This window comes from Panicum virgatum, chromosome 3N (assembly GCF_016808335.1).
Source record: "Panicum virgatum strain AP13 chromosome 3N, P.virgatum_v5, whole genome shotgun sequence".
Taxonomy (NCBI): Eukaryota; Viridiplantae; Streptophyta; class Magnoliopsida; order Poales; family Poaceae; genus Panicum; species Panicum virgatum.
Window position 1 is genome coordinate 13,551,360 of NC_053147.1, and position 27,439 is coordinate 13,578,798.

Below are 27,439 nucleotides of genomic sequence, written 5' to 3' on the forward strand. Positions count from 1 at the left end.
GCCAATTAGATTGCGGGTATGGAGGGGAGGGTAGAGAACCCTGCGGTGAAAAAGAAAAAGAAAAAAACTCACGGACGGGGGCGCGCTCGCCCGATTGCACTGGTGCGGGCGTCGTTTTCAGTTCACCACTCATCCTGTCAAATAATTTGCGCTTGCACGTGGATCTCACAGAGATGAGTTGTGAGGTAAGTGGGTAGAAAAATCTTAGTAAAAAATATTTCAATTGTTTAGGTTCTTTATAGTATATATATAGATAGAAAAGGAGCTAAGGGTGACGTTTTGTTTGGTCTTTGGTCCCTTGGTCTATCGTCGTCCGGCCTTGGGGCAATTTGCTCCGTCCGATCGCTCCGGTCCTTCGTCGTCCCGCGTCGAGCCAATTACCATCGTCCGATGCTTCGCGCACTCCCCAGGTCCCCCTGCCCGCCCGCGTCCGTCCCTGATAATCCGGCGCCCTTTCCCCATTGAGTGAAGTCCATTTTTGACCATCCAATTCTAGCCTCGGTTTGGTTTTAGCCATCGAACTCCAAAATCGGATATTTTTGGCCATCCAACTATCAAAACCATTCAAATTTGATCATCGAGTTGTTTTGGTGGTTGGTTTTAATTTTTTTATTTACAATTAAGTCTTTAGATTTTAAAATAATTATTACTTTTTGCCCGTACCTCAGATTTAGGTCATTCTTGCAATAACACATTCGTAACGGTGAGCTTTATCTTTTAAAATATTCTTCATAATATTTTATCACTATTTGTTATATTATTATTATATTGTTGTGTAAAAACAACAATATAAAAAAATAAAATAAATAGTTACAAAATAATATAAATAATATTTTTAAAGACAAAGCTCATAGTTACGAAGGCATGACCACAAGAATCACTTAAATCGGAGATACGCGAAAAAATAGTAATCATTTTAAATCGGAGATACGAGAAACTATTTTATTTATAGTTTAGTACTTGGATCTTAAAATAATTACTATTTTTTCCTCATATCTCTAATTTAAGTGATTCCTGTGGTCATGTGGTCGTAACGATGAGCTTTATCTTTTAAAATGTTGTTCTTATTATTTTATAATTGTTTTTTACTTTTCTTATATTATTGTTTTTACACAACAACATAAGAATAACATAATAAATAGTGATAAAATAGTATAAAGAATATTTTAAAAGATAAATCTCACCGTTACAAACACGTGACCGCACGAATGACATAAATCGGAGGTACGAGCAAAAAGTAATAATTATTTTAAGATCCAAGGACTTAATTATAAATAAAAAAATTAAAATCATCCACCAAAACAGCCTGATGGTTAAATTTGAACGGTTTTGATAGTTGAATGGCTAAAGATACCCGATTTTAGAGTTTCATGGACAAAACCAAACCGGCACCAGATTTTAGATGGTCAAAAATAGACTTCTTTCTTGGGAAAATTCGATTCATGCCACCACAACTCTGTGAAATTGGTTCTTCCCCATTCATCGCGAGCGGACGCGCCATTCATCGCGAGCCCATCGCGCCGCCGCCCGCTCCATCCACGGCTTCCACTGTCGCCGCGCCGCGGCCGTTTCTTCTTTTGAAAAAAAAACGTCGCCCCCCTCATGTACGCCGCCGCCGCTCAATCCCTGCCCGCAGTCCCCGCAGCCGCCGCTCCATCCCCGGCTGCCGCGACGTCCGCTGCGTCGCCCCCGGCGTCACCGATCCGCGCTGCCTCCTCTGCCCCCGCCACCTCCGCCACTACACCACGATCTGCTCTGCCCCAAAATGCTCCGGCCCGATCTGCTCCGCCCAAACCCATCCGGTCGCCAACAACTCCAAGAGTGCCGCGAGGTCGTCCTTCCTGCTTCCGCATCCCTAAGCCCTCTCCCACGAGCGGATCCCGACGCCCACGCCGCCCACGCTGCGGTCCGGGGACCCGCCGCCGCAGGTGCAGGAGGCCGCCGCTAGGGTGCGAGTGCAGGGGGCTGCTGCCGCCGCCGATCCAGGGGCCGACCCAACGCCGCAGCAGGACCACGCAGCTACAAGATCAAATGTGAGAGCTTTTTGTTTCAATGTCCTCGTTTGATTCGGCTGATTCTATCCTCATGTTGTTGTCCTCCTCCTGTTAATTTTGTTCGACAGCTTAAAAATTGACGCCGACAGCAACGACATGAAGGTCAAGGGCGCACGGAGGTGGTGACAGCGGGCCACGTGCTCCTTGAGAAGTTCAGGCACACCGTTCACTTCCTGATGATCACCATGTACTCCTACCTCAGTGATCATCTTGCTGCACGCAGGGTGTTCGATGGAATTCCCCACCGGAATGTCTTCTAATGGAACTCTATGATGAAGGCATACGAGCAGGAAAGGATGATGGCTGAGGTGGAAGGGATGTTCCGGCCGGTTGATGGTTTCAGAGGGTGGCAGTGGCGCACAACGGGGTGGCAGTGGCAGTTGTGCTCACATTGTGCAGGGATGCCAGCAATATGGTTATAGCCTTATAGGGGTGTTCTCTCTTTTCCTCCTCCAATTGACAGGTAAAGTAGAGCTATGTTATTCTTATTGCCATGTGTATGCCTAGCACATATTCTTATTGCCATATGTATGCCTAGCACATATTGATGTACGGATGAACCAACAAACAATTAGTTGCATGTACAACTTTTCTTTTCTTTTGCCTGCTTGATTGCGGCATTAATGCAAAATTGGTATCATACCTATATAATAATCCATGTCAGTTCTTTTAAATCAATAAACTCTGGATGTTGGCCCATGCCTATTTGTTATCGTAAATTAATCAACTATGGCTTTGATGATGGAAACTCTTGGAAAGATGCATTGCAAGGTTACAACAATCCAGCTAGCTATCTAAATTTCTCTCTGCTTTTATTTTGTTTTCTTCCAAATCACTAGCTCAGAAAATCATTCCAAGTGTTACTTCGATCGATATTGAGATTTCAAGAGGATAAAAAAACTGAAGTTTTGGCTCCTGGATTGTGTACTTATTGAAAGGTATGATCTCACTGAACCTGGCGCCAAAGGGTTTTCTTACTTTCTTTAGCTCATCCTAGATTTTTTTTGTCAAGATTATGAAGATTGTAATGTCTGATGATAATCATGTTTTTTTCCTCCTATTATCATATGGAGATTTTTTGAAACCCATGGCAACGCGCGGACTTGGGTGCAGTGATACAAACTTTAGTTTCTGCAATATGACCGAATTGGAGATGTATGCCAACTCAGAACATCTTGTCTCTGCTTGTAGGTCAGATTTGGATATTACTTCTGAATTTGGATTTTATCACTTCACTTCTGAATTTCAATTTAAATGGCTGATCTCATGTGGTCGGTGGAGATGGAAATCATTTATACTCCAAACCTATTGGACACTACGCATTGGTGATTGAAGCCTCTAGGTAAATTCTATTGCCTGATTAAATATGCTTTGCTCTCTGCTGCAGTTTGTTGGATAATGGCCTGATTCTGACGTAATCCTGGGAATTGGTGCATGATGGCTTGATTTTAATGTGATGCCTGATTCAATTGCAGCAACCATCAGTGCCTAGCACTATCTACTTCGTTGTTCTATAAATTCAGATGAAATATGTGGAGTTAAATTCCATTTTAGTGTGCAACTACTTGTGATGATTTTTCTGTTGTGCCAAGAGATTATATTGCATAGATACTTAGGGAGATCAGAATTATAGTTTCAGCCAAGTCCAGAGCATAATCAGCTGTCTGTTTGGTGGATGTGAACCATAGTTCCGTAAAACCATATGCTGACCACTTGGCCAAATAATTTAGGTTGATTCCATTTCGTGAGTTGAAAGAGGGTGTCAAATATGATGAATAGGGTCTATAGCATGTGATCTCTTGTGAGTTTTGCTGAAGGTGCTACCTTTTCATCTGAAGTGCCTCGTAAATTGTAATGTAATCGTATCATGCATTTCTGTATTTCTCTTCAAGATTTCCTATTTGGTTCTCTTCAGAATGGACGGCTCAATCTGAATTGACTCTAAAGCTCAAGCATCAGAAGCAAGTTTGTACGCCTTCATTCATGGTGAAGATTGCTGCTTGATGTTTGAAAGTTTGCAATCGCCGGAGCTCAGTACCGGTGCAGCACGCTGGAAACAAAACTGGAAGTAGCAATAGCCATGTTAGAATACGTGTGTGTGTGTGTGTGTGAATGGGTCTCTCCCTGTTCCCTGTGCAGCCCCCCAGTTCCTTGTGCTAGTTTAATTCCCGGCCAGACCTCTCCTGGTAGGGTGTTCACACCATGGACCCTTGGTCCCTTAGGCTTATATATATGTAATCTCACTGTAATCCTTATTCATTGAGAATCAACACTCTTTCATGGTATCATTCGCCTAGGTTCTACAGCCTTGGCCCTTCCCCTTTCTTCCGCTCTTCCTGGCGCTGCTATCAAGCGCACCCCCACACACCTCCACGCTCGCCGCTTGGTGCTGCTCCGCTGTGCCCCTTCATCGCCGCTCCAAGCGCGCCCATCTGACGCTGCTCCAGCGCGTCCCATGGCGGGTCTTCGTCCCATGGCGGGTCAGCAAGACGACGAGGCCGCCGCCGCCGAGGCCGCTGGCGGCCGCCGCCGAGGAGCGCGTCCGCGCCCAGGCCGCGCGTGATGCTGCCCTCGCTCGTGCAGCCGACGCCGAGCAAGAAGCCCTCCTCGCTCAGGCCGATCGTGACGCGGCCGACGCTCGCATCCGCGCCGCCCGCGAGCGCGCCGTTGCCAACCTTCCTCCCCCGGACGATGGCGACAACCTGTCTGACCACGCTGAGGACGCCGACGCTCCGGACTACGACGCCATCGCCCACCATGAGGCCGCTGTGCTCCTCAACCTTCACGCGCAGGCCGTCTCGGTGCAAAACATTCGCGCCCTCGTCCCGCTCCTCCTCGACGTGACGTCCACCTTCTACCCCCGCTGGCGTGAGTCTTTCCTCCTCACGGTTGGAAAGTACTCCCTAAACTGCCATGTCCTCTCCGACATCGCCGTCTCCACCTCCGCCGACTGGGTATGCATGGATTGCGTCGTCCGGACTTGGCTTCTCGGCACCATCTCCGACGACCTTGCCGACACCGTCTCCGAGCGCAACACCACCGCCCGACGGATGTGGCTCGCCATCGAATCTCAATTCCTTGGCAACCAGGCGACGCGCGCCCTCTACGCCGACGCCGACTTCCGCACCTTCTCTCAGGGCGACCTCCCCGTCGCCGAGTACTGCTGCCTCTACAAACGCAAGGCGGAGGACCTGCGCGATCTCGGTGAACCCATCTCCGACCGCACCCTCGTCCTCAACATCATCCGGGGTCTCAACGAGCGGTTCACTGCCATCGGTCTTCACCTCCGGCGTACCAACCCTCTGCCCAGCTTCCTGCAAGTTCGAGACGATCTGCGCATCGAGGAACTGACCATGGAGAAAGCACCCCCAGCCACCGCCCTCTTCACCAGATCCGGCGGGAAAAGCTTCACCAACACCCGCTCGCCCGCACCCGCCCCACAGCCACCGCCGCATCAGCAGGTCCCCCTGGTTCCACGCATGGGGGCCCTCCAAGCGCGGCAAGCGCGGTGGCAAGCGCAGCAATGGCAAAGGCGGGGGCGGCGGGGGTGGCCCTTCCGGCTGCGGCGGTCTTCCCGGCCACCACGGTGCCAGCGGCGGCGGCTCGGCGCCCCCTGCTCTCGGCGCTGGCTCTTCCCCTGCGCCAGGAGGGCCCGGCTGGCCCAGCTTCCAAAACCCGTGGGCCGGGTCCATTCACATGTGGCCCGGACCCCGGGGTCCCTCTGCGCCACACCTTGCTGGACCGGCCCAGCAGCCTCAGGCTCTTCTCGCTGGCTTCCCTGGCCAGTGGGCCGGCCAGTGGGGCATTCCAGCGCCAGCACCAGGCCCCGCTGCCTACTCCTCGCCGGCCCTCTACAACAACGCTGGCTGGGATCAACAGGCTCTGGCAGCCCAATTTCAGACTCTCCAGCTTCAACAGCCCGCCCAGCAGAATTGGTATTTCGACACTGGAGCCACCAATCACGTGACCTCCGACGCTGGTATTCTTTCACCTACCACTTCTTCTGTTCATTCTCCTTCTAGCATTGTTGTCGGTAACGGAAACCTTGTACCTGTTACCTCTACTGGCACTGCCCATCTTTCGGACAACCTTCATCTTAATAACGTTCTTGTTGCCATGAACCTTATTAAGAATCTAATTTCCGTTCGCCAGTTCACCATTGACAACAATTGCACCGTGGAATTTGACCCTTTTGGTTGTTTTGTGAAGGATCTTCCCACTCGGAGCGAGATCGTCAGATGTGACAGCTCCGGGCCTCTTTACCCCTTGCATCTCCCGGCCTCGGCGCTCCTCGCTTCGTCACCTTCCTCGCTTTGGCATCAACGTCTCGGACACCTGGGACCTGAAGCTCTTTCCAAGCTCGCCATCTCCTCTGTCATTAAGTGTAATGCTACCACAAATGATGGTCTATGTCATGCATGTCAATTAGGAGGACATATCCGTCTCCCATTTCATGCATCCTCCTCCCGTGCCACTCATAATTTCCAGTTAATACATTGTGATTTATGGACTTCTCCTGTTGTTAGTGTCTCTAGTCAAAAATATTATCTGGTTATTCTCGACGATTGTTCGCATTACCTATGGACGTTCCCATTGCGTCTGAAATCCAACACCTTTTCCACCTTGTCTAATTTCTTTGCTTATGTGCGCACACAGTTCGGTGCCACCATCCAAGGAGTTCAATGCGACAATGGCCGCGAGTTCGACAACCTCCGCGCCCGCTCGTTCTTCCTATCCCATGGCATTCACCTTCGTATGTCATGCCCTTACACCTCCGCGCAAAACGGTAAAGCTGAACGCATCATCCGTATTACAAACAATGTTGTTCGTTCCCTGCTGTTCCATGCCCGCGTCCCCCCCCCCCACTTCTGGGCCGCTGCCCTGGGGACAGCCACCTACCTCCTTAACATCTTACCAACCAAAACCCTCCAGTTCTCCACACCCCACTTTGCCCTTTTTGGCATTCAGCCCTCCTACGAGCATCTTCGGGTTTTTGGCTGCAAATGCTATCCCAACCTTTCCGCCACAACCCCCCCCCCCCCCACAAACTTGCCCCTCGCTCCTCCCTATGTGTTTTTCTTGGATACTCTTCACATCACAAAGGGTACCTCTGTCTTGATCGCAACACAAATCGGGTCATCATTTCCCGACACGTTATTTTCGACGAGTACTCCTTTCCCTTTGCCGAAGATTCCTCACCAACTCCACATGAAGCTTTTGATTTTTTAGAGGACACTAACCCCTCGCTGGTGCCATTTCCACCATCACCCCATGTTGTTTCTGCAGGTACACCGCCCGCACTGCCACGTGCGGCCTCCTCCCAGGCAACAGGACCAGTACCGGCCGCGCCATCCTGGGGCTTTGGCCTGCTGGACTCTGGTCCGGCTCCTACGTGGGCTGCCCTTCCATCAATTGGGCCGTCCTCCGCCTGCAGGACGGCGGCCCCCTTCGGCCCACAGAGTGCGCCGCCCCCAAGCGGCTGCCTTCCTCCAGAGGCCTCGACGCCCAGTAGGGCGTCCCCTGCTACCGATGCCGCCCCATCCGCCGCGGCTCCTCCCTCCGCCTCCAGCCGCTCCACCGTCGCTCTCCAGGCGCCCGCTTTTCCACCGCGCGGACGCTTCGGGGTCGTGTACACCCGACGCGGCGCTCCTGCCTCAGGGGTCACTACGGCCCCCAACACTGCAGCAGTCGATGCCGCGGCCTCTACGGCCCCCAGTACTGCCGCAGCCGGTGCTGAAGCTGTGGCGCCTATGGCTTCCCCATCTGGCGCTGGCGCTGCTCCACCTGCGACACCCGCCCAGCGCCTCCCTGCCGGTGCCGTCCCCACTGTTCCGGTAACAAATCAGTACGCCATGACAACACGAGCCAAGCATGGTTTTCGTGTCCCTGCTCTCTATCAAGTGGCACCTCTGTCCCCAGTTCCTCGGACATATCGGGCTGCTCTCGCTGACCCAAACTGGCGTACTGCCATGGAGGCCGAATACTCTGCTCTTCTCGCCAACAACACATGGGATCTCATCCCACGACCACCTAGCTCTAATGTGGTCACTGGCAAGTGGGTGTTCAAGCACAAATTCAAGGCTGATGGGTCTCTTGAGCGCTACAAGGCGCGTTGGGTGCTCCGTGGCTTTTCACAACGACCTGGAGTAGATTTTGATGAGACATTCAGCCCAGTGGTTAAGCCAGCAACAGTCAGGACAATCCTCTCCTTGGCCCTTTCGCGTTCTTGGCCAATCCACCAACTGGATGTCAACAACGCCTTTCTCCAAGGTAATCTGTCTGAGACTGTGTATTGTGCTCAGCCTGCAGGATTTGAGGATTCAGCTCGCCCAGGTCATGTCTGTCGACTCAACCGCTCCCTCTACGGCCTCAAGCAAGCACCACGAGCTTGGTTTAGTCGGTTTGCCTCCTTCCTTCTTCAGCTCGGTTTTGTTGCAGCCAAGACAGATCCTTCTCTATTTGTTTACAACTCGGGTCAAGACACAGTCTATCTCTTGCTGTACATTGATGATATTGTCCTCACAGCTTCCTCCATGGGACTTCTGCAACGAACCATCAGTACTCTCCAGCACGAGTTCTCCATGAAGGATCTTGGTCAGCTCCATCACTTTCTCGGCATGCAAGTCCAGCACACTCCCTCTGGTTTGTTTCCCTCACAGCGTCAATATATGATAGACATTCTTGACCGCGCCGGGATGTCCAACTGCAAGCCTTGCTCCACTCATGTGGATATGAATCCAAAACTCCCTGCTGATGGCCCTCCCGTCTCTGATCCGACAGACTTCCGCAGTCTAGCAGGCGCTCTTCAGTATCTGACATTCACACGACCAGACATCTCCTATGCAGTGCAGCAGATCTGCCTTCATATGCACGATGCGCGGGAACCCCATCTTGCCGCCCTAAAGCGCATCCTGCGCTGTATCAGTGGCACACTGCATCTGGGCTTGCTGATTCGACCATCATCCCATACTGAGCTGATCGTCTACTCAGATGCGGACTGGGCAGGATGTCTAGATACAAGAAGATCCACTTCCGGATATGCTGTATTCCTTGGTGACAGTCTCATCTCTTGGTCGTTTAAGCGCCAGAACACAGTCTCTCGTTCTAGCGCTGAAGCAGAATACAGGGCCGTTGCAAATGCAGTTGCTGAAGCTTCCTGGTTGCGACAGTTGTTGTCCGAGCTGCACACCCCATTGCGCAAGACAACTCTGGTTTACTGCAACAACATCAGCACAGTCTACATGTCTTCGAACCCTATTCAGCATCAGCGCACCAAACATGTGGAGATCGATCTACACTTCGTTCGGGAGCGCGTTGCCCTTGGCGATGTTCGTGTTCTTCACGTCCCGACGACCTCCCAATTCGCTGACATCTTCACCAAAGGGCTGCCCACTTCAGTATTCACAGAGTTTTGCTCCAGTCTCAATGTCTGGACACCAGACGCTTCGACTGCGGGGGCGTGTTAGAATACGTGTGTGTGTGTGTGAATGGGTCTCTCCCTGTTCCCTATGCAGCCCCCTAGTTCCTTGTGCTAGTTTAATTCCCGACCAGACCTCTCCTGGTAGTGTGTTCACACCATGAACCCTTGGTCTCTTAGGCTTATATATATGTAATCTCCCTGTAATCCTTATTCATTGAGAATCAACACTCTTTCAAGCCACATAGCATTCATCTTGATTAGACTGGCTCATATACTATCTTGTACAAAGTCCATTTTGATACAAATCTTTGCTAGAGTTCTTTTATCCTTTGGGATTAGGCGAACCGATTAATCTTCATTATTTTTTTTAACCTCAACTTGGCCCTATTTTAACTCTGGAGAATTTTGATGCGAAGTTGTAAAGCTGTTTAGGTGTGTGGTTGTAAAAGTTTTTAAAATATTGTTATTTTTTGTATTTGATGCCCATTGCAATACAAAATATGTTGTTAATATAATTTTGAAACTCTATGTATTGCGCCGGATATCTTTTGCTGCCCGTTGCAATGCACGGGCATGAACCTAGTAAACACAGAAGGGAACAGGCACACAATACCAGAATCATGCAGCTACCGGGCCGATTCATAGATGAGATGGGCCTAAAAAAACCAATAGAAGGCCCGAGTAGATTTTGGGCCGGACAAGGTTTTCGGCCTTTCGGGTGGACGCGTGCCAGAAAACATGTCCATTTTCCGCAAGATTTTTTCCAACTTACCTTCCAGTGTTTGAGATTCGTGCAAATAATTATAGCTCTTAGATCCAACCAAACTCTAGCTTCCTCTCTCTTCCTCACTCCTCATTCCTCTCTCTCTTCCCCTAGATCCTCCCGCGCGCCGCCGGAACCCGCGCCCTACCCCGCGAGCCCCGTGCGCCGCTCGCCCCCGCTGGCCCCGCGCGCCCAGCCTGCCACGCGCGCCGCCGCGGCCCGCGCACCCCGGCCGGCCACGCGCGCCGCCGCGGGCCCCGCCGCCCGCACCCAGCGCCGCCGCACAGCCGCCGACACCGGAGAAGAAGATGAAAGAAAAAAATTTGTTCAACATTTTAAAAATTGATTCAACATTTTAAAAATTGATTCAACATTTTTTGAGATGCTAGTTCAATATTTTTGAAATGTTGGTTCAATATTTTTGAGATGCTGGTTCAATATTGGTTTAATATTTTTGAAATATTGGTTCAACATTTTTTTAGTAAAATTTTAAATGCGCCATCAGTTGGATCTTGCGGAAGACATATAGGAGCCCCCATTGTGCAGCTATTTATTCGTTTTTCCTCCTCTGCCCCCAGGTGACATCACAATCACACGGCAGGGCCATCTCTCTCTCACCTCACCGGCGCATCGCACCACCAACACGACCATGGCCGCTCGCTTGGCCTCGGCGTCCGTTCGCCATCGTACGCGATCATGAAGCAAAATCCTTCCAACGTGCCGGAGCCAACTTTTAATGTTTCGTAGGCTTATCCTATTAACAATCTGTAGAGGGGGGAGGGGACAGAAAGCACTTGCAAACTGTTTCGACTGGTGGTTTTGGTTGCCCCACTCTACCTCGAATTGATGCGCTGATGCAGCAGACGGTGAGCAATGAAAATGCCAGTACCCGGACCGATAGCAGTGGCATATGCTTATCCAAGATGGATTTCACAAAATCAAACAAAAATATGTGCTTTCTGTATACACGCAAGATTAATTTTACTTGCTCATCAATCCAAAGATAAATAAGCCTCAACCATATTCTGAACAAGCACGTGATCTCCTACCAAACCATAAAATATCGATGCAGATAATGTTTTTTTTAGGTATCAGGTAGTGCATCAACAGATACAATAGAGTTATTTGACCACAAAAAAAATCAATACAACTAAATACAAGTATGCCATGACTGATTACTTAAGAGACTGACTAATCAATTGTTAGGCAAACAGTAGGATCTTCTTCTTTAGTACCCTGATGAACTTAAGAAGTCTCAGATGCAAGGCATGATTAACTCATGAAGAAAATTCTTCTAAATTGTCAGCTTCAACTACTGCTTTTTTTTTTAATCTTGTACTGGAAGAACCTTTGGAGAGGGAAAATGCAAACAAGTGGTGTCCGCAGCTGCCCCACCATCCTAATGAATTGTTCCGCCGAGGCAGGATCAGGGTTTTATTTCCCAACCGGAAACCGGTTACCGCCGCCCTCCGGTACCGGTTTACCGGACCGGTTAGGCCGGTAACCGGTGGAAACCGGTTGAATTTAAATCCAAATTCAAATAAATTCAAATTTTCCCATGCAACCGGTTCCGACCGGTTTACCGGCCGGTTTGACCGGTTTACCGGTCGGTTTGACCGGTTTGAAATTCAAACGCTCCCGTGCAACCGGTTTACCGGCCGGTTTTACCGGTTTACCGACCGGTTTGACCGGTTTACCGGCCGGTTTGACCGGTTTGATCGGTGGGCCTTTATGGGCCGGCCCATTTTTTTTCTTTTTCTTTTTTGATTTAACTTTAAATTCTCACAAACTATACTAAATGAATGAATTTTTGAGAAAATTTGACACCATTAGATTCATCACACCTTGAAGTATTTTTAGGAATTTTTTGAGAATTTTTCATTTTTTGAATTCAAATTTAAAATTTGAATTTTGGCCGGTTAGGTACCGGCCGGAACCGGAACCGGACCGGACCGGTTTGACCGGTAACCGGTCAAACCGGACCGGTTCCCACCGGTTAGGTTAACCTTGGGCAGGATTAGATGCCCTGGTCAAGTGGGCAAACAATTGTAAGCGATCAAAATGCTAGTCCACTGGACCAATAGCATATGCTGATCTCGATATATTTCTTATGCATTGAAAGATTAGCATTCAAGATATATTCATACTGGATGGTAGCAAAAAGACAATCACTGTGTTCGCTTGGCTGTGGCTGGTGCTGATTTGTTATGAGAGAACAGTACTGCTCTATGTTACACGGATACTGGTACGGGTATCGGATACGCGGATACGCACTTTCCCAAAAAAACACTGATACGGGGATACGGTTAGGATAATTAATAATTACACATAAATATCACATAGACATTCAGCAAGTGAGATTTTACTCTTGAGTAACTTCCCCTATACTCAGATGTGCAATACTTGCATGTCCATATAACATTACCTCTATAACTAGCCTTCTCTAAAAGCACAACTGATTCCACAAAGGGTTCTTCAGTTGCTGCTCATCTAGTTCTATAGTTCTATTGCAGCAAGTTCATCATTTTGTATCATCTCCTACTACCAAAACAGCATTTGGGTGGGCTGATTACTGCTTTGGGTTGTATCCCATCTGGCCCGAAAGTATCAAATACGCGTATCCAAGCAAATACGTATCCGTTTTTTCATGATACGGCTAGAAACGTATCCGAGGCGTATCCGTATCCGATACGTATCGGATATGGATACGCCACCTCCTAGGAGTATCCGCGTAACAGAGGTACTGCTGGCTGGCAGGTAACTGGTAGCTGGTGCTGATTTAGAATGAGAGAACAGTACTGCCGGCTTGTTGGCTGACAAGCCAAACGAACTGAGCGAATGTAGTCCTCAATACAAGTATGTCATTATTATACATTAAGAGGTTTACCAATGGCTAGACAAATAGCAGCAAATTCTTTCTTACGCTGACAAACTCAAACCCTTACAGATAGAAGAGCATTTGAGTAATAAAAAGAATTGTCTTGCTTACAGCAACAAAAATGCTAGTTCACTTGACTCCACATAACCAAACAAGAAAAAAAAGTGTTTTGTGCAAAAATATAAGATCCAACGTGAGGAAGAACTAAGCCCTTAAAACCATATAATAAATTATGACTTACAAAGAAAACAACCATATAATTATAATCCAAACTGCACATGTTTCCCACATAAACAATAATATTGTTATAGAGAAGGATCGCAGGATCAATTACTGCATCAAGACCTGATAATCTTGCACAGAGCCACAGATACAAGTGCTAGGAGCCAAGGACCTTAAGCATATGGTAAGTATATTTAAGGATGAGCCAGTACGAACATCAACATCAGGATACCTTATATTGCTTATTATGAATTGAAACCATGGCAGTCAGCACATATTCATATAGGATAGCAGCAATCCTGACAAGAAGAAGACTTCAATGTCACACCACATTTGGATGGCCATCCATCTTCACCAATAATCTCCACAAGAGCACTTTCCATCCTTGAAATGGTGGAACCTTTTATTGTCCCTAACAATAAGCTCTCTCCCAACGATCCTTGACATGATCTTGATGGCATTATGGCAGTCCCCGCAGATCCTTAGGTTCTTAATGATGCGAAGCGGAGTCCTTGCTGGGGTGCTAATCAGACCATAAGCAATCGCCAGCCTCTCACTATGGTACAGCAATGCCTGCTCCTTGGCCTCCTGATCAATGTCATGGAGCACATACCTTGTATCTGGGACATATCTCTGCTCATTGACTACCTTCTTTTCAATCTTGGGTGGCAGCCGGTACTCTGCTAGCTTGTTCCTCCCATCAAGCATATTAATCCCTAGACGCCTCTTTGGAGGTGGGGTTGGTAGCTTCTTAGGATTTTCCTTGGATGGATCAAGTGACACCAACAACTCCTCTGCTCTGTCCTCAAGATCAATGTCTCCATTCATACGTGCCAGGTTCAAGACTGACTCCCACAACATGGCGTTGGGCTCGAACGGCAGCTTCTCGATATACTCCATAGCCTCGTTGAGATGCCCTGACTTCCCCTGGACCTCAATGATCCCAACATAGTGTTCCACACCAGGCTCAATGCCATGGTCCCTGGACATGGCATCAAAGTAGAGGAATGCCTCCTCAATGGCCTCCGAGTTGGCACAAGCATTGAGCACAAGCACATAGGTTTGGCTGGTCGATGCCATGCATTCCTTCATCAGCTCGAACAGCCGCAGCGCCTCATCCCCAAGCCCGTTCACCGAGTAACCATCAATCATGATGTGCCACGAGTCCATGTCGCGGTCAGGCATATTGTCGAACGTCCTGCGGGCATGGGGCATGGCTGCGCACTTGGCGTACATCTCGAGCAGCTTGTTGTTGACCCGGAGGTCGCCGCGGAAGGGCGAGCGGAGGAAGAAGTCGTGCACCTTCCTGAGCTCCTCGAGCAGCTTGGGGTTGGAGCAGGCGGCTGCGAGCTCGTAGAAGGCGGGCGGGTCGGCGCGCGCCCCGTTGGCGAGAAGCTCGACGGCATCCTTCACCCGTCCCTCCCGGCACAGTCCCATCAGCTCCCCCGGCCCCGCCACAGGTTCAGGAGGCGGCGGCGGCGAAGAAGAGTGCTGCTGCGGGGGCGGAGGGCCGTAGCCGTGGGGCGGGGGCGGCGCCTGATCCTGCGGTGGTGGAGGCCCGTAGCCGCGTGACGGCGGAGGCGGCGCCTGATCCTGCGGTGGTGGAGGCCCGTATCCGCGGGGCGGTGGAGGTGGCCCCTGATGGTGTGGTGGTGGAGGCCCGTAGCCGCGTGGTGGCGGAGGCGGCACATGCTGGTGAGGGGGTGGAGGCCCGTAGCCGCGGGGCGGCGGAGGACCGTGGCCACCGGGCGGTGGAGGCCCATAACCGCGGGGCGGCGGAGGCGGTGGCGGAGCTTGCTGCTGGTAGTTCCCCGCAGGGGGCGGAGAGGGATGTCCCTGTGGGGGCCACTGTGGAGGGGGTCCCGGGGGAGGGGGGTTCCGCGTCGGAGCCCACTGCTGCTGATGGGGCTGGTGGACATGGTTGGGAGCGGCGGCGGGGGAAGGGGAAGGGGGGTAGGCGTAGGATGCCTGGGAAGAGGAGAGTGGGCGGGCGAGGAGGTGGAGGAGGGAGCGGGACCTAGCGGAGGAGAAGGCCAAGGAGCGGAGCGGGCGCAGGTGGATGGCGGCGGTGGCGGCCATGGCGATTGGCGAGGGGCGAGGGCTCCTCTTCTCCGCTTAGGGGTTTAGGCGAGGGCGAGGCGACGGCGAGATTGGAGGAGATGGAAGTTGTGGGTGGAGAGATATTCTGGGTTCGGCGAATGGCGAAATGGTGCTTCTTATGGGCTCCGCGGGTGGTTCTACTCGGCCTAGTAAACGAATGAGGCCCATGGCTTCGTCACGGTCCCCACCCTAAAAAAAAAAAGGAATTCAGCGTACAGTACATCTCGAAAAGAAAAAGACATTAGTGAAAACCTGCACTCAGCTCTCGTTTTGCCTCAGTGCTAGTGGTCAGTAATTCGTAGTATCGAACAAATTTCTCTCACAGGGAACACTGAGGGTTCAAGATACTCATCACATCAGCAATGAGACGAATAGACGATCATCTTTTCTACTGCCTGGAAAGTCCTAACCAGAAATCCGAAAAATAAAGTCACTCTGTTCGTTGTGCTGGTGCTGGAGGCTGCTACTGGAGTGGTGTGAGAGAAAAACACTGCTGACTGGCTGGTGGCTGCTGTTGGAGTTGTGTGAGAGAAAAATATTATTAGCTGGTGCTGGAGCAAAACAGGGTGAGTAAGTCTCAATCTTTCAGCCGTCAGAGAATCGATCCGATTCTGCTCTCTAAGCTGGCTACCACCAAGGAAACTAGGAAAGGATAACTCATACTGTACAGTACTAAATGCAATATCCGACTCTGCATACTTAACGTGTAATTTTATTAGCGAAACAAAGGAATGTACAGACCTCGCATGACGACATTGTATCCATTCTCATGACGACATATTCGGCCTCAAACCACTATGGCAGTGGATTTTTTTTTTCTCAGCATCTGGGTCGACACATCACACATCGCAGTGCCACTAGAAGAGCACGCTTCAGAGCACGGGTGGCTGGTTTCAAGTCACCTCCTCGTCTGTTCTCGTGCCTAGGGCTGGATATCAAGCCAGCTCGGCTCGTTATGGCTCGGCTCGTTATAGCTCGGCTCGTTAACATATTGGCTCGGCTCGGCTCGTTATACTAACGAGCCAGCAGGCTAGCTCGGCTCGGCTCGTTAGCGAGCTCGAGCTAGCTCGTTTGGCTCGCGAGCCAATGTAGAGAGACAATATGAACACACATCATCACAGAGTATGGCTCGTTTGGCTCGTTATAGCTCGTTTGGCTCGTTCCAATTCTTGCTTCTTATGCTGCTCTTCTTACCCATTTTCCAGTATTGTTCCAATTCTTGCTTCTTATACAACTATTCTAACTCATTTTTTATATAAGCAACCTCTTGTTCATACCTTGAGGAGTCATAAAGCTGACTAAAATAGAACTGAATATATATCATTTTGAACTTAGGGTCAAGGATTGTAGCAATAACCATGACATTGTTCTTCTCTTCCAAATATTTATCAAATTTGTTTAACATTGCAGCACTCATTTTCTTCAAATATGAGTCATTAGAATTTTTTGTCTTTAACAATGCACCCATTTAAATTTGCTGGCTTCATAATTAACTGGCTCGTTATGGCTCGCGAGCGGCTCGCGAGCCAGCTCGAGCTGGCTCGTTATAAAACGAGCTGGCTTGTTATAAAACGAGCTGGCTCATTATAAAACGAGTCGAGCTCGAGCCGAGCCATTAACGAGCGAGTCGAGCGAGCTAGCGAGTTACGAGTTTTTGGTCCAGCCCTACTCGTGCCGGCCATGCCATCATTTTCAAATCACAGCACATATATCGCCTGCTACGAACATGTAATCAAGACTGACAAAAGAGGATATCGTGCTCTGGGGGGACATGGAACGAGTATTTATCAACAAAATTGTGGCATACATTGATGGCGGGGGAGTACAATCCTAACTATGCAAAGGCAGTCTTTCGATACTAGACGGCAGCATTTGTATTCTGAGCAGAACAAAATAATACAGCATTACAGAGCAAATAGCAGTATTGCACAAATAGGTTCCAAAGAAAAACACTTATGCTACAGCATATCATGTTATATTGGATTATTTCTGAAAAGCTTTTGGTGGTTTCAGTGCAACCGCTAGGGGATGTTGTCAGCACTCCAGCAGATTTTTTCCCAAGATGACTTTTTAGTTTTTACAGACCTCTCATGGTATGCATTGGAGGATTCTAAACTACATCTCCGCTTTATAACGTGGCAAAATGAACCAAGTGTAACCAAAAGCCTATATTTCTGATTTACAATACAAAAATGATGTGACTCGCTAGATCAAAGTGAATATAACTTTTCCTTCCCAAACACTAACCTATGTTAAACCGTAGAAAATTGGCCAGCCCTACACTATGAGATTGAATACTCTTCTTTAATTGGCCAGTGGTACTCTTCCATGTTTTCCAACAAAGACCATACTAGCTGGAAGCTGAAACAAGCTACGACTCAGCAATACCATCAGTTATCTTTCGTCCTCCCACCCTGGAATGTTTGCCGTGGCCTCGTTGACCATCTTCACAAGGGTGACCTGGAAAAGGAAATTCAGATCAACATACGGACATAGGGTGGCCTGTTGGGGAAGGGGAACCCTGATTTCAAACATATTGATTAAAAGATACAAAGGCTATAGAGCATGAAGGACAAATAAGTATAAAGGAACCATGCTGTTCAACATAAATGCTCCCAGGAATTTGCATTGAACTTGCGATGCCATTTGAGCTTCCTCAAGTGTCCATTGCCGTGTGGATTGCCAGTAGAAATGGCACAGCTCTGGACAACCAACAGCAATAATAACACTTCAGCAGCTCTGGACAATCGGAATAATGCTTTTGGTGTTGAACCCATATTACAATAGCACAAATGTATAATGCTGATTGAACACACATATCATTGAGGAATCGATCAGCTGATTATCTTCCATTTCTAGTATTTCCTATTGTCCTCAACATCTAGACGTGTATTTTTGGGGGCCTAGGGGCTGTATAGTTTAGTAATTGTAAACTTGCTAGGTATCATGTTCTAGAGTTAGATGATAAAAGCAGTTAATAATGTCGGTACCAATATGATCACAAAGCTTAAGCTAACAAACCATGGTTTTCTAATTTTGATAACAGAAAAATATTAGAACATCAGGCGATGATAAACAACTTAGAAATAAACTGTTTGGTTCACTTAAATTCTAGAAACCAATACTCCAACATCTTCCTAACCATTAGTAGAAAAGAATAACTCAAACAAGTGTGCAAAAGATAGGAGGATAAAATTCATGAGGATAGATCGCCTAGCCTAATTAGCCAATATCTTACAACAAATCTCCAACAATGTATACAATAAACTACATGCAGGATTAAGAGTTAAGACCACATAGGACAAACATCAATATTCAAGTTATCTCAACAAGATTGTACCCAGTCATTTATTTCCAACATGATGCAATGGAGCACACTCTAACCTAAACTTGAGGGTGCAAGAATAGAAAAATTGATGTGATATAGTGCAACAATAGAGATAAATTTATATGCATTCAACAAGTAGTTCAAGAATTTCACAAACATGAAAACCCATCCATCTACAGAAGCAAATGGGCAACATGCATACCACGATACAAAACATTATGCACATACCACACTTTCAGGAACTCCTGGAGGGGGTAGTGAAAGATTTCTTGGTGGTGGTGATTGAAGGTAAGATCTTTTGTCAAAACGCCACTCACCAATTTTCCCATAAGTTAGCTCACCCTGAGTTAGAAAAAAAAACACAAGCATATAATCTTTCTCTGATGCAGATCAATAGAATTTACTGAACAATATGCAGCAGCAGAATGTTGAATATTCAATAGATGGTTAGGTTGAAGTATAGTCACCTTCATCGAATAATCGCATCCATATGTGTAATGGATGATGAATGTGTTGTCTGATTTCAGGTCCCAAGGAGGCTGCAATCATCACCAAGCACATCTTTAATGATATAAACTGCCATCACTCAACTAAGTGATGATCTATCTACTACTAGTGACAAGACTTCTCAGCAGTCCACACCTGAATCATAAAATCTTTACGGAGACTATGGTGCACACCGTGCAGTGCACTAGCAACAGCATATGCATACCTACAAATATAAGGAAAAAAAAAGAAATTAATAGGAATGATACATGTTGAAGAGAATAAATAAAAGCAGAGAATAATTTTATACTGACATTTCCAAGACCCATCCGAATGCTTTGTCTGTCTCCTGATCCTCTTTCATTTGTAGTGAAACATTCATCCAGGTTGTTGCAATCTTCTCAAGTTGAGCCTAAAAATGTTATGTAAATGCATCCATAATAGGTTAACCAATATTGACATGACAGGTAAACAGATTGGATGTCACTAACACAAAATCAGTATTTTCTTTTCCAGAACTATAAAAACTAAGAACAAAGCATGGGCACATATGATATATTGTCAAGCATCATATCCAAATCAAGATTCTATTAATCATGAGATACCTTCTTGATTATAACCGGAGAGTTGCCAATGGGATCGATTTTTGAGACAGGTCCTTTTTCTTCTGGAAAGAACTTCCTCAATATCTTCTCGTTCTCGGTTGGTTTGATGTAGAAAAATGGAAAAGCCGCTGGTTCATCACCATGGGCTAAGTTTGGCAAAGGCTTCACAAAGATATGATCTGGCTCCGCCATTAGTATATAGCTGCAATTGAACCATTATGAGAACATAGATAAATTATTCGAACATGAGCAAATAAAGGAAATATAATTACTCTTCGTCGATCTTTGCTTTCTGCAGCCACTGGACAAACGCCCAAGGCCTATTTAAGACAATGTATCCCTGAGCAAATCATTGTATCAGCAAAAACATAATAATGCTGTATGTAGCAAAACAAACATCGCAAAAGGAGCAACCAAGGCCTCACCTTATCCTTGCCTTCAGGAAGCGGGTCAACCACCATGGTGGGTATCTCATCCATCAATCCATCAGGCTTCCCCGAGTGAAGGATCCTTGTGAAGCCGCCCATATCGGACCCAGGCCGGTCCCTCATCTCCTTGTACCAATAGTGCATTATCCGGGACTGCCACTGGCTGTAAAGCGCATCCGTCGCCGTCAGCGCGACGTGGAACCGCTTATTGGGGCCCGAACCAGAGCCCGACCTGTACGAGACAGCCGAGTCCCGATCCCCGCCGCCCCCGCCGAGGAACTTGCGCGGCCCGTCCCAACCCCGGCTGGGCATCGTCAGGAAGTTGTAGGTCGCGAAGAAGCATACTAGGGAGATGAGGATGAGCATCCAGGGGGAGGTGCTTCCGGCATTCTTCCTCCCGCTCATCCTTCACGCCCCAACCCGCAACCAGGGGGCGCCGCCTACTCTTGTCGAGCCGTGCGCGGCAGCGCCAGCGAGGGACCGATCGCCGGAGTCACTTCGAAGCCTGCAGGGTGATAGCGCTGGGTGAGTCGATGGCCGGATCTGAGTCTGGGATCGCCCTCGGCGGATGAAACTGAGGGATCGGATGAAGAAGATGGCGGGAAGGGAAGGGGAGGGCGAGGCGTGGGGTGCTCACCACGACGAGGCAGGCGGTGGCCGGCCGGAGAGGGCTGAGCGGTCAGCGGCTGTCGCCTCCGCCGCGGTGACGGCGTGGGAAGGAGAGGAACTCGTTGCAGAGGATCTGGTGGTTTTGGCGGTTCGGCCGACAGCGAAGGCAAGGCGGCGCGGGAGCGCCGCCGGCCAGCGGGCTGGACCCCGGCGGGGGCAACAAGAAGGTCGGCACTGCGTGGGTGGGTGGGCGGCAATCACTAGCTGGGGCTATGGAGGAGGGGGGTGACCTCAGGAGGAAGAAGAGGGAGCGCGTGTGCCGGCCGGCCTGCCTTCTGTTATGGATCGTATTCGGTGACATTCAGAAATTCCAAACCTGCTCTCATTTCTCTCCGTGTCAGTTGTCAGCATTTCGTAGCAGCCAGCGATTCGGTTTACAAGATAATGGCCCTGCTTCGAAATTTCACAGAAACCTTTTTTTTGAATAATAAATTTCACAGAAACCTCAAGAGAACATTGAGGAGTTCAAGACACTCATCACACATCAGCAAAGAGACGATCATCTTTTCTACTGGCTGGAAAGAAAGTCCTAACCAAAAACCAGAAAAATAAATTTCTGTACAAGCTGCTGGACAAACAGAATAGGAGGAATAGGATTCACAGCAAGTCCCAATCTCTCAGGAAATAGATCCGACTCTGCTCTCTAATCTGGCTACCACCAAGGATAATACCTACAGTACAAAATGCAACGTCCTCCAGAAATACAATGCCATTCTATCTCTACCAACGCTGGCCATCGCCGGTCTGAAACCGAGTTCTTGGATGATCCACTGTGCTCTCATCAGGAGTTAGGACTGAAACCTCGCGGATGGTCCCGACTCTCTTCGATCACTGCTTATCTCAAACTCGCTTGAGCTTGCCTTGGACTCGTTGTCTGCATTGCTGCTGTGGCCCCTCCGGCTCCGGCGGTCCTTCAGAGGATCACAGCACAACTTTAGACTTATTTCACAATAATTAAAGTGTGATTGTATCGACCAAATAAAGGTGATGTACAAACCTCCCGTGACGGGACATCTTCCGCCTCAAGCATCCGAACAGCCTGACCCATAGTGGGTCTTTTCTCAGCATCTGGGTCGACACATCGCAGTGCCACTAGAAGAGCACGCTTCAGAGCACGAGTAGCTGGTTTTAACTCCATATCAGGATCCACTACCTCCTCAGCTCTTCTTGAGCCGACCATCATTTTCAGCCACTCCACCAAATGCACCTGCACAGAAGGCACGTAGCACCAGATCAACACTCAAAGCTGACAAGGCATTGCAGCGTACAAAACTAAAAAAAATACATTTGGCATAAGGGCCACTAGAAATAAATGCAAGATAACCATACACCTGAAATATATTGTCTCTCTTAGTAGATGGTGTTTTGCTGCGAAACAAATGGCTACTGGTGTTGACGGCTTGCTTCAGCGTGCATGGGACAATAGTAGATGCTCACCTCATTAGCCGGCCGACCATAGTCAACTGGATCCCTCCCAGTCACTGCTTCCAATAATAGCACCCCAAAACTGTAAACATCACTCTTCTCATTTAGCAGACCAGTGTTGGCATATTCAGGGGCCACATACCTGAAACAGTAGCAAAATAGTGTACGAATGGTTGTTTCATGTGAAGTTCCACAAAGCTAATTGTTCTTATCATGAAAAACAAATATGTCAACTTGTAAATGTCCTAACCTAAGTGAATGCCACACATTCCCGTTAGTGAAGCAAAGCACTAAAAAATGAAAGAGCAAGCAAAGAACATACCCGAAAGTTCCCATAACTCGAGTTGCGATATGGCTCTTCCCTGAGCCCAAGAGCTTAGCCAATCCAAAATCAGAAAGTTTGCCATTGAAATCTTCATCAATTAAGATATTGCTCGATTTGATATCACGGTGCACAACTTTTGGTTCTATGGCTTCATGTAAATAAGCAAGCCTGCATATTGTTCAGTTACAAAATTATTTTACACAACAAACCATATGCATAAAAAAAGAGAGGCAAAATGGTGAATGGTTCGTTTCTTACGCTTTAGCAATTCCAAGAATGACTTTCATCCGGGCTTCCCAAGTAAGAACACCATGTTGTCGCATGGCACCATGAAGCCACTGTTCTAAGTTTCCATTATTCACATATTCATACACAAGTATCCTGGAATGACAAGATAAATCATGAGAAGATTACAAACCAGATAGGTTTCATGGTGCATCCAAAACAGATTATCAGGGCTGAATCTAGATGGATAAAGCAAAAGCAAACATTAACAGCGTCAAGTTTTTTATTCAATCGAAAATCAAGTGTTCTCATAAAGATTTTTAATTGCCTAGTTTCACCAAATCTTAAGGCCAGTAATGAGATCAAAAGCTAAAACTGAGAGGCGTTGTCTTGGATACCTTCAAGTTACTCTCAGATCACTACTGTGAATATATTTTCTTTTGTAGAAGGTGTGGCAACTTTATGCATTTATTTAGTCTCATATGAAGCTGAAATTAAAAATGAAAATGTATATCCAAAATACTAATTGAGTCTTTGCTCTGAAAAACTATAAAACCTTTAGTTGAAACAATCAATATAACATGTGGTAGCAGGAGCACAGTTAAACTTCTAGAAGATCAAGATGAAATAGACAGTCAGGCACACATCTTAAAGTAGATACAATTTGTCTTTATGAAAACTATTTATGTTGTTAATCAGGTAAACATGAGATTCTAGACACTTTAGATCTCAGAATATTTCCAGTGCAATCTACCCACCTTTGATGAATATTTCGTAACCATTGGCCTATTCTAAGGCTTATCATCACATTACACAATTACACTTCACTGTATAAAGACAGCAATACTGCAAGAATTTAGTCGAAAATTGTTTCTTGAGCTATATATGGTGATGCTAACAGCTTGGTGATTGGTAGCTGCTTGATTTCTGATCAAGGATTCCTTGAGTGGCTACTATACTTTGTGGTAGGACATAGTCCATGGTCCACTAGACTTACAATACTTCTGAATACCACACATTTGGAGGCCCTTTGTATTCATGCATAAGCACGGAAATTATATATCCAACGGATTCCGAGCCAAAAGAATATCGTTTAGTACCATGATGTCTAAAACCATAACAGGTATCATACAAGTTTGCACCATACATGCATCAAGAGATACGTAAAGAAACGGCATCCATAAATTGATGAATAATGGAATCACATTGTCAGCAAGCAGGTCACTAAGGCAGAGTGATGGACCAATGAACATGTGCACTTCTACTGGGTCCTAACTTACAAGGTTTTGCCATAACTTATTCAATGTGGTATCAAACGAATAAAAAGTGAAACAAAATGAGAAATCTCGATTGAGGACTTGGCGAGGAAAAAGAGTTTTCCTTTCAATAATAATGATTATGAGTTAATGGATAAAAGTTTCAAGAGCTGAAATGGAATAGCTGAATGGATATACTAACATACTTTGGCACGTGCATTCTCAAAGTTTAATCAAGTGCTAATTTTTTAAGGGTTTAGCTTCAGGATTTTATCAACCAAGAAAGCAATTAGATATGAATCAGTAGTCATCCTATGAAAGTACATATATATGAAAGCAGAGAAACAGTAGCCATCAGTCAATGCATTTGATTGGGAAATAGCTTCACCTATGGATTCCCTCGACACAATATCCTAGAAGGCGGACAAGATTCTTATGCCTGACGTGTCCAATTGCCTCAACTTCAACCCTGAATTCCTTTTCTGCCTGGCCCCTGCAGTGACATATAAAAACATTATCAATATGTTGAGACATGAAACTATCAAAGAGGACTGAATAATATTTCAGGTTCTATATGGGATGAAATTTGTCCTATAAGGTAAAAATAAATTTCAGAACTTCTTACATGTTATTGAGAAGCTTTTTTATTGCAACATCAGTCCCATTTATAAGTCGACCGCGGAAAACTATTCCATATCCACCTTCTCCAATGACATTCTCCTTAGAAAACCGATTTGTTGCGTGCTCCAAATCTCTCAAGGTAAACCAATGACCCCAGCCCAGATGTGAAAACTCTGGGAGACCAACCAATGGTGATGCAGAGACAGTGGCATATTGAGAATACTGCCTCCTAGCATTGCCTGAGCTGCCTTCATCGCCAGAATATGAACTGCCAGCCCTTTCACATTGGTATGCCGAGCTGCATTGGCTCAAATTATCAGCATCACTTGATTTGCTCCTAACCAAGTGCGCCAACATTTTCCCAGAATCCTTTTCACAATGTTTCTCCTGCACTGCCAGTGTGCTTTCTGGCACATGAACGTTTTGAACAATAGCATGTTCACGCACTTCATCTACTGCAATCTCCTTGGAGACATCCGGAATTTGAGACACCGGGATGTTATCAAAAGACTTCTTCAGCTTCCTCCGATATATGGACCAGAAGCACATGAAACCTAGGATAAAGAAGATTACCACCCAAATACAGATGCCAATCACAATCCATAGCCTCAGGCCAAACAGTGGCGTCCTGGAAGATAACTCTGCCCTCAGGATTTCGCCTGTTGTCATCTTTATTCCTCAGCAACCTACACACCAGCATCAGAAATGTGATGTTAGCTTAGCACTTCAATAAAGAAGGCAAAGAAGACAGACTCAACGTAAGATCAGAGCATTGTACATTTATACCGGCAAGCGGAAAAAAAGCTCGAGCCGTCAGGGGAAGACCTCCCCGAAGGCATTGTGATTAAGGTATAAGATAACCTCGACCATGGATCGAGAAAACCTCCGAACCCCAACTTTTGCCGGCGAGCCGGGCCTGCTGGTGCTACTCGGGTGCTCTAACCGCTAGGTTAGAGGCCCTTTCGCTGGCAAGTGGCAACGGAAAGAGGGTTGCATCCAAACTAAACCGTAGAATTTTTATCAGCATAGCATCAAGCTGGTCCATAGCGCGAAAAAACCAGTCATCATTGATCATAAATGCTAATAAGGAGGGAATGGGAAGAATATGCAGTGCAAGGTTCTTGTGACGCGGGTTAAATGGGCCAAACAAACAGAACACTAATGACAAATTGTTTTTCGGCCACTTGCCCCTTCCCAGGCAAACACTCCTTCAAGTGAGCAGTCAGATGAAGAACACCTTAGAGGTGAGGAAAAAGAACGAAAAGAGGAGGGAAATCGCACAGTGTGGGAGAAGTAGCTAATCCTATCAAATCGGCGGAAACGAACAGCGAATAATCCAAACTTTGCACTCTAGCCTTTCTCTATAAAAGATTCGATCTATCAAGCCGCTCTCACCACTACCCAAGAAAGGAATCCAATCCAACCAGTCTTGAAAGAACAGCCGAACAGCAACAGCACTGGATCGATAAAAAGAACCAATCATCACCCAGGCCCCCAGTGACCCGGAGTAGCTTCCGAGCAGAGGCAGCACCAAAGAAGGCACTGGTCCAATCCAATGCCAACCAAACAAAGAAATGCGCAAAAGAAATGAAAAGGATTTGGGGGAAAGAAAAGAGATATCACTGCCATTGCAACCTGTTGACATCCCCTGGCTGGTGAGAAAACCTCCGTGGAGACGTGGAGTGGTACTTGTGGTACTACCCCCGCTCGACGCTTCCTTCTCTTCCTCCAGTTCCAGCTCTTGGTTCCTCGGCTCAGCCCCTCTGCTGCGTCGGTCTGGTCGGAGAGCAGATGGCCATGGGAGGCCGTCGGCCGGCTCCGGGGAGGGGGACGCAATGCTGGGGATTTTGGGGAGGAGGGGAGAGGGGGCAACAGTACAAAGGAAGCAGGCATTAAAGTTAGGTCACTACACTGAGTAGAGAGAGAAGATGGAGAAATGGAAAATGATGTGAGAAAATGGAAGGAATCAGCTGTAAAAGAAGAAATGAGGATGGCCGCCATATTTGCTAGGGACACCCTGCACGGCTGAGTTTTGTAGGAATCAGCTTTATGAGTGAGCGCTAGTAACTGTACGTGGTACTCTCAAACTTTCTTTCTTTCTATCTAGCAAATGTACTAATGGAACGGATGCTACAGATGATGTATAGTGTGTTTAAATGCACACGATTATATATCCGTTAGGTTAATTATTGAGTTAACGGATCATTGCAGGCTTTTTGCTCAAACCTTTAAAATTTCCTACGAAATGGAAAATAAAATGCTCATATCGATTCAAATCAAACTATCAAATAGTAAAACGAGTAAAAAATATTCAATACATGAACCCGATAATATGCAATTTCATAAGATACATGTTACTTCGATTAGTGCTATGCGCACATCTACAATGTATTGATGCAGCATCAGACTGTTAATCATGTGGGTAAGTATATTAGGATAGAGGTGCTACATGTTCAAATGATATAGATCAGCACCGGTTGCCCATGGTTGAAGCTATTTTCTTTTGTTAGAGGAATTTAATGCCTAGAATCGTGATGGCATGGATTTGTAGTAAGTAATGTATCTACGTAAATGGTGCAAATTAATATTGAGTTGTTTTATATATCCTCTAATGATGTACTTGGAAGGACTCGA

At 47.2% G+C, this 27,439-nt stretch overlaps 2 protein-coding genes and 1 long non-coding RNA gene across 10 annotated transcripts; 1 reads left to right on the forward strand and 2 right to left on the reverse strand.

Moving 5' to 3' along the window:
• Positions 1-1,566: 1,566 nt before the first annotated feature.
• LOC120664441 lies at positions 1,567-4,342 on the forward strand. Of its 7 annotated transcripts, none has more exons than XR_005670889.1 (5): positions 1,567-2,033; positions 2,123-2,517; positions 2,894-2,992; positions 3,168-3,396; positions 3,970-4,342. It is a non-coding gene; the product is annotated as an uncharacterized LOC120664441 (long non-coding RNA). The 7 variants fall into 7 exon arrangements; XR_005670886.1 differs by having other exon boundaries at positions 3,246-3,396; XR_005670890.1 differs by having other exon boundaries at positions 2,899-2,992.
• Positions 4,343-13,297: 8,955 nt separating this feature from the next.
• Positions 13,298-26,736, reverse strand: LOC120664444 (probable receptor-like protein kinase At2g42960). The gene is made up of 9 exons (XM_039943687.1): positions 26,441-26,736; positions 24,810-25,491; positions 24,573-24,677; positions 22,962-23,084; positions 22,701-22,871; positions 22,391-22,520; positions 21,951-22,160; positions 21,794-21,864; positions 13,298-14,835 (listed from the first exon to the last, which is right to left on the reverse strand). Exons 2-9 carry the CDS (start codon positions 25,472-25,474, stop codon positions 13,689-13,691), a joined length of 2,622 nt encoding a protein of 873 aa, XP_039799621.1. The 5' UTR covers positions 25,475-25,491; positions 26,441-26,736; the 3' UTR covers positions 13,298-13,688.
• Positions 17,386-21,252, reverse strand: LOC120664443 (hydroxyproline O-arabinosyltransferase PLENTY-like). Of its 2 annotated transcripts, XM_039943685.1 has the most exons (10): positions 20,922-21,244; positions 20,282-20,789; positions 20,129-20,196; positions 19,857-20,058; positions 19,566-19,663; positions 19,408-19,477; positions 19,233-19,304; positions 18,994-19,107; positions 18,030-18,139; positions 17,386-17,897 (listed from the first exon to the last, which is right to left on the reverse strand). In XM_039943685.1, the coding sequence occupies exons 2-9, from the start codon at positions 20,687-20,689 to the stop codon at positions 18,038-18,040; spliced, it is 1,134 nt and encodes a 377-aa protein (XP_039799619.1). In that variant the 5' UTR covers positions 20,690-20,789; positions 20,922-21,244; the 3' UTR covers positions 17,386-17,897; positions 18,030-18,037. The 2 variants fall into 2 exon arrangements, with proteins under 2 accessions (XP_039799619.1, XP_039799620.1); XM_039943686.1 differs by lacking the exon at positions 18,030-18,139 and having other exon boundaries at positions 17,391-17,897; positions 20,922-21,252.
• Positions 26,737-27,439: the final 703 nt, after the last annotated feature.